Below are 7,094 nucleotides of genomic sequence, written 5' to 3'. Positions count from 1 at the left end.
CACCCACACCCACCCACCCACTAACTTTAATAAACTGAGTATGAGTAATAGACCCCTAATAATGCTATCTATTACATTTGCACTACAATTTTTTTAATAACTTTAGCACCACAAATTTTGAATAAACAAGAAGTGAACAAAGAATAATGCATAAATGATTAGTGTCTACAACGTTCTTTAGAAAGAAGAAGATGCATCTACCAGGTCTTGATCATATGTTCAGACACATCAGACAAGAAGGCAAAATATTCAAGCGAGAAGGAGGAGTTTTTGTTTGAGGACCGGTCAAATCTTTCTTGGATGAATGCCTCTAAGCATTCCTTGAAGTGGTAGCTTAAATTAGTGGAAAAAACAATAGGTGCCTTAAATTTTATGCTCCCTATCAATTAAGCTATTTTAACTTCTACCATATAATGAACGACTTATTTGGATTGACATTCTAAGTGCTTAAAAGCACTATTTTGCCCTTAGAAAAACATTTTTAAGCACTTAAAAGGTCATTCTAAATAGGCCCTAAAGTATGCTGTGTTAGTAGACTTATACAAGATAAAGTCTAAGACTCCGCCCAACGTCCACTAGAAGAACCAATGGGATGTTGAATAAATTGGTGGTATGCCTTGAAGTTGCGTCTGTGCAGGATAAAAAAACTATATACTTGCCTCATTTACTTCACCTCTAACACGGTTGAGCGTATCAGCACTGGGATTGCTGGAAAAAAATTCCATTTGTTGATGTAAGACTCTTGAAAATTCATCATTCATTGCATAGGCAGGGGCATAATGGGCCACTCGACCATAATTTTTCATGAACCGCATATGGATATCCTCCAAGTAAGAAAAAGGAATCCTCCCTGAAACAATAAACCAATAACTTCAAAACCAGAAAAGATAAAGACCAATGGTCTTAAAACCTGAAATGAAATCTAACAGACAGCAACAAGTTGGAGATCTAAATCGATAAAGCAACTGATAACTGATAGTTAAAGAAGTTACTTCAGAATTATTTGGGCATAAAAATAATCATAAGTGGGATCAATTGCTCGCATGATGATTATTTTCAGGCCTAGAGGGGCAAACGGGAATAATAAACAACACAAAATCCTCATTTTCGATGTACCCACAAAAGTATACCGTCGTCGTTATTCGGTTCCCCTCTCTCAATATAACGAGCTTCGAGAAGCTTTAAAAACGAAAAATCCTACGCTCTTGATAGTCTGACAATCTCATTCATATAAGTTCCCAAAATTAAGAAATCAATAACCTTCCCCTTTCTTTCATAAATTTAGAATTAATTGAAGTTGATAACAATTAATTAAGCCAAGTATTCCACTTTCTACAGATAAAGCTATTGGCGCGACTTCCGATATCACTGTAAACTGAAAGGCCATGGATGAGCAGAACAATTCTCAATCAATGCAAAGGCAGAAATCAATAACATAAGAAGGAGAAAACACATACTGCCGAATGTGTCGTTGGCCATACAGAGGAAGGTCAAGCCATCGGATCTCAGAATGTGAAAGATGTAGCGTTCCTGAGAGAAGCAGAGCCTAGAGTCAGCTTCATTCGGCAACTTCTCAAGGATCCGCCGCGCGACGGCGCCAGTGTTGCCGGTGACAGCACTAAACTCCGCCAAAATCACCGTACCTCGTGCCACAACGGCATACAAGATAGCCATTTCTTTTCTGCTGAGGGAACCTTGTGGTTTTATCTAACGCCCGGAAGATTCAGAAGCCTTCGGACCTTCGATGACGAAGATTCAAAATTGTTGAAGGCCTCGATTAAGGGAGAAATTCTCTCAACTGTCCCAATTTTCCAAAAAGGAAAGAAGAGAGTTCTCTGATTTCGCTGAAGGCCAGAGTTGGGGATTGATCGGCTTGGTTGCACGCCGAGTTCACTGCTTAGTTGTTTGGGCATTATGGTAAAAGTACCTGCAGATGCACCCAAATTTTGTACGACCTAACAATTTTACAACTCTTACAAACATGAACCATTAACCTTTTTTTTTTTTTCTTTAATAAATAAATTAAATAAATAGGCAGAAGAAAAGAACAATTGTTTGTAATGAAATCATAAATTTTCTGAAATAAAAAAAATGTTTTATAATATGTAGTTTTGTGTCTACTAAATTAATATAACTCAACAGTAATACTATAATTGTTGTATTAATTTTTTTTTTAATAAGGTTATTTATATTCTTTAGATATTATATGACTAGTAGATTTTAGATCATATTAAAATATATATTTTTTTATTTTAATCATTAAACTGATTAGATTGATAATAGATCAAGGGACTATTAAAAAAATATATATTTTTGAGTTATGTCCTCCATTAAAAAAAATATTATAATTATTTCAGAGTTACAATATTATCAACCTTTCAAAATTACTTTTGAAGTAGAAATATTTTAAAATGTTGAACATATAGTCAATATAATATTGACGTACGATAATATAATAGGGGCTAGTATATTTGTTAGGTTAATTTGAAAAATGACATTGGTTTTTCGTCCATCATTCTAATTTGTCACCAATAAATTTGAAATGCTAGATTGGATTTTTTCTATAAGAAAAAAAAAGTTCTTGAAAGAAAGGTGAGGGAGAAAATTTGTTAAGATGCATGTCCCGAAACCCAAAATCAAATGTTGGGCCATGTCCATATCAACCATGATCTGGTTGATTGACCTAAAGTAGGTCAAAAATTATGTCACTGTAGTTCGATAAATCTATAAATTTTCTAAAAGAAAAGAGGCATTTATATGAATGATGTAAGTTTTAACTAAATTTGTAGGGATGATGTAAGTTTTAACTCCATGATTATACAATCAAACTCTAATATCGTATAAAACAATAAATGTCAAGATCTTAGAATTAGAATTTTCACGAACAATAGATATTAGAATTACATACCTTGATCCATGATGATAGTATTCGAAGGGTGTGTTTCTCTCTCTTCGACTCCTTTAGAACTTAATTAGATTTCTTGATGGGGAGAAAAAAAAACTACATTATGAGAAAGAGAGAGGACCAATCCTTAGAGTTTTATTTTTATATAGACACCTCCTATCATAATGTTTATTTAGGGAATTATCTTTTACTTAATTTAGAAATATCTTTCATTTAATTGGCCCAATAAAATAATATGTTTAAAGATAAAATAGTAGATAATGTACATGGGCCGCATTAACAATAATATTAAATTTAAATAAAATAAATCTAATATTCTCCCACTTGGCCCATTTGACATTATTTACCAGATATGTTCATAAACATAATGTATAGAGAAGAAATTTTTATCTTCATATCATGATATCAATGTCAAGTTAAAGAAACTATTAAAGGATCATGGCGGTCATACATAATTACATTAATATACTCATTTCCATGTATCACAGAATTAGTTCTTCATCTAACATGATCTATAATAAAGATAATCATAATGGTCCAACAATGAGTATCTTTATCAAAGACAATGTCCTATTTAATTTACACAATTCATTCATGTATATACGAAGTACAAGAAACAAGACCGTAAGAAAAAATTAGAAAAAATAAACAAATGAGCTCGGAGTGTTAAGTAACATAATCATAATATCAATAATGGTATCCACTAATGCCCATACATTCCACAAGTTCATTAAATGTCTTTGGTGGCAATCCTTTAGTCATTGGATCCACAATCATAAATTTAGTGCTAATGTACTCGATTGACACCCTTTATTTCTGAACATCTTCTTTAACAACAAAGTATTTAATTTCATTTATTTAGCACCATTAGAATACTTGTCGTTTTTTAGAGAAGAAGATTGCTGTGGAATTATCACAATAAATTTTCAATAACTTAGCAATACTGTCGACAATTCCAAGACCTGAAATAAAGTTCCACAATGATAAATCATACATGAATTGTAGCCTCAATGCATGCTACAATTCAACTTTCATAGTAGACGCAACGATGATAAACTGCTTTGCACTTTTCTATGAGATTTTTCCTCCACATAATAGGAATAAATAGTCAAATGTGGATTATTCAGGTATCCACATACCTGGCGAAATTTGAATATGAATATCCAATCATCTCAAGATGATTAAATTTTCGGTAAATAAGCATATAATCCTTCATTCCTTGCAAATACCTTAACACTTTGTTTGCAACTTTCCAAAGATTCATTCTTAGATTACTTTGATTCTTGTCCAACATACTGATAACAAACATGATGTTTGGTCTAGTACAAGTTTGTGCATATATTAAGCTTTTGATAATAGAAGCATAAGGAATGATTTCCATTTGATTTTGTTCCAATTCATTCTTTGTACATTGCATGAGACTACACTTATCTCCTTTCTGAATTGAAACTATACTTGAAGAGCACTTATCCATCTTAAATCTCTCCAAAATTTTATTAATACATGCTTTTCAAGATAATCATAACAATCCATGTGCTCGATCATAGAATATTTCGATTCCAATCACATAGTTTGCCTTTCTCATTGTTAGGATTGGTGTCCTATAAATCTCTTGTATTCTCGTAGTTTGTAAACATTGTATAAACAAATTGTTATTAATAAAATAATAGTTATTTTATGAGCATACACTCAATCCGATAAACTAAGATCCTAGGTTATTTTATGTAATTTAAACAAGTATGTAAAGACATACAGGTGGATCTTGTTTAAATAATAACCTAAACGGTCTGTAGTAGATAGATAAGGCTGGGTACCTTATCCTGGTGACATTACGGATATGGCCCACCTTGTAGATGTTATAAGTGTTGTAAAGTGTTACAAATAATCTGATCCTGATCATTCATGTGGAGACATGTGAGCTGGGTATCTATACATGGAGTTTGTATAAGACTGGACCACGAAATGGTTAGTCTCATTATATAATGTTGTTAATAGTAGAGACTTACAGTTCACCAAGATGACCATAAGTGACATGACTTGATTCCTAAGTGAGTTGTGAACTCCTGCTCATGAAGATGATCCTTTGATTTGTATGGGTGAGAGTGATCAGATTGCCAACTCAATAAGCCTACTTTTTTGGGGATTCATCTAATTGGGGAACTGGGAACATAGCTACACAAGACGAAATTCACTCTTTCTTTATTGTTGGGGTAAATAGATAAATTGCTCCCTTAAAGGCTGATTCTAGGGCTTGAACAATGTGGCCACACCCTCTCTTGGCCCGAGAGAGACTTGTCATAGTTGACTATGATTTATTATTCACTAGAGGAATCACTGGTACTTAATGAGTTATATGTAACTACATGGGCAAAATGGTATTTTGGCCCAACTTTACTTATGAGCAATTTGTGAAGAGTCATCGCCCTGTTGATTGGTTATATCCAATGGACACAGAAATATATCTGTAGTGCGAAGAGTGCATTTGTGGTCTTTAGTGGAGTGACCGATAGTTAATGAAAATTTGGTAATTTAATTAAAGAGTTTAATTAATTGTCCAAGCACCATTGGAGCTTCAATCTACCGGTCCATTAGGTCCCCTCTATAGCTCAATAGGGGCTTAATTGAGAATTAATTTTTGGTTAATTTGAATTGTTCAAATTAATTGAGGAAAATTAATTATATATGATATAATTAATTAAATTAATTATATGTGATATAATCAAGATAATGTATTTGATACATTATAATATAATGTATTTTAAGAGGATTTTGAATATGATTCAAATACTAATTATATGAGTGAGATTCACATAATTAAATTTAATATAAATATGATTTATATTAAATACCATAAAAAGTTGAGAGGAATTAAATATTTGAATATGATTCGAATATTAATTATATGGATAAGATTCATATAGTTGATTTTAATATAAATATGATTTATATTAAATACCATGCATTGTTGAGAGATAGTAAAACTATAGGTTATATTGTATTTGATATAACATATATATATTATTTTAATTAAATTAACTTTATATTTAATTTAATTAAAGGTAGGGAGTTACAACTCCCCCCCCTAATTCTTTAAGAAAAAACGTGCAGTGTGTGTGTTGGGAGTTGTTGTCTTCTTTCACTATTTTGAGGAACTGAAAAACACTCCCAGTTTCTCTCCCAAAACTTAATAGAGAAGAAAAGTTCTTCTCCTCCCTCTTAATCTCTTCTCCATCTTTCAAATCTAGGGCAAAGCTCACAACTCCTGTCAATTCTCAACCCTATAGAATATAGAAGGTTTATTTATGGTGGTATTCTGATCGGAGAAGAGACCGTGATCTAGATCGAGAGAAACGTGAAGAAATCGGCTTCAACAGTAAACGATTTCTTCCCTATTTCTTATACAAATGCATGCTGTAAATTTAGATTTATTGATGTATAATCTTCTTCTTGTTGTTCTGTAATTTCTGAATTATGTGAAAATTAAAAATGGGATCGATCCTCGCTTCCGCACAGAAATTGTCACTGGTTTCCCTTTCACCCATATCTTTCATTTCAAAGTTTTAAAGAGAAATTCTTTGGTTTGACATAATAAATCAAGGTCATTAATAGCCAGCAAGATGTCATCAACATATAGAGCAAGAATTATAAACTTACCCCCACTGATCTTTAGATATATATATATCTGTCTCTTATACACATCTAGATGTGTATAAGAGACAGCCAAAGATGTGATGGTATTATTAAACTTAAGATACCATTGTCGAGAAGCTTGTTTAAATTCATATATTGAGCTCTTTAGTTTATACATCATATGTTCATTTCCTTCAACCACAAAACCTTCTGGTTGATCCATGGACACTTCTTCATTTAAATTCCTATTTAGAAAAGCAGTTTTTCACATCCATTTAATGAAGCTCTAAGTCATAATGAGCAACTAAAACCATAATAATTCTTAATGAATCTTTTTTCAAGACAGGAGAAAAAGTCTCTTATAGTCAATATCATCTTTCCGAGTATAACTTTTGGCAACGAGTCTAGCCTTGTGTCGTTCGATATTTCCATATGAATCATGTTTGGTCTTAAAGATCCATTTACACCCGACTCTTTTACTTCTTTTAGGAAATTCTACAAGGTCCCAAACTTTGTTATACTACATAAAATTTAACTCTTCTTTCATGACATCTAACCA

The 7,094-nt window shown here is 32.2% G+C and overlaps 1 protein-coding gene across 1 annotated transcript in view; it reads right to left on the bottom strand.

Annotated features, from left to right (window-relative positions):
- The window catches only part of LOC120087769 (vesicle-associated membrane protein 714), a 4,520-nt gene extending 2,625 nt beyond the window's left edge, over positions 1 to 1,895 (bottom strand). The window contains exons 1-2 of the mRNA XM_039044660.1: positions 1,458 to 1,895; positions 660 to 850 (exon numbers count right to left, since the gene is read on the bottom strand). Of these exons, the coding sequence (XP_038900588.1) occupies positions 660 to 850; positions 1,458 to 1,674 (408 nt within the window). The 5' untranslated portion in view covers positions 1,675 to 1,895. The remainder of the gene's footprint in view (positions 1 to 659; positions 851 to 1,457) is intronic.
- Between the last annotated feature and the right edge of the window lie 5,199 nt (positions 1,896 to 7,094).

This window comes from Benincasa hispida, chromosome 10 (genome assembly GCF_009727055.1).
Source record: "Benincasa hispida cultivar B227 chromosome 10, ASM972705v1, whole genome shotgun sequence".
Lineage (NCBI taxonomy): Eukaryota > Viridiplantae > Streptophyta > Magnoliopsida > Cucurbitales > Cucurbitaceae > Benincasa > Benincasa hispida.
The sequence above is the reverse complement of the archived record's forward strand: the minus strand, read 5'-3'. Positions and strand labels throughout refer to the sequence as shown.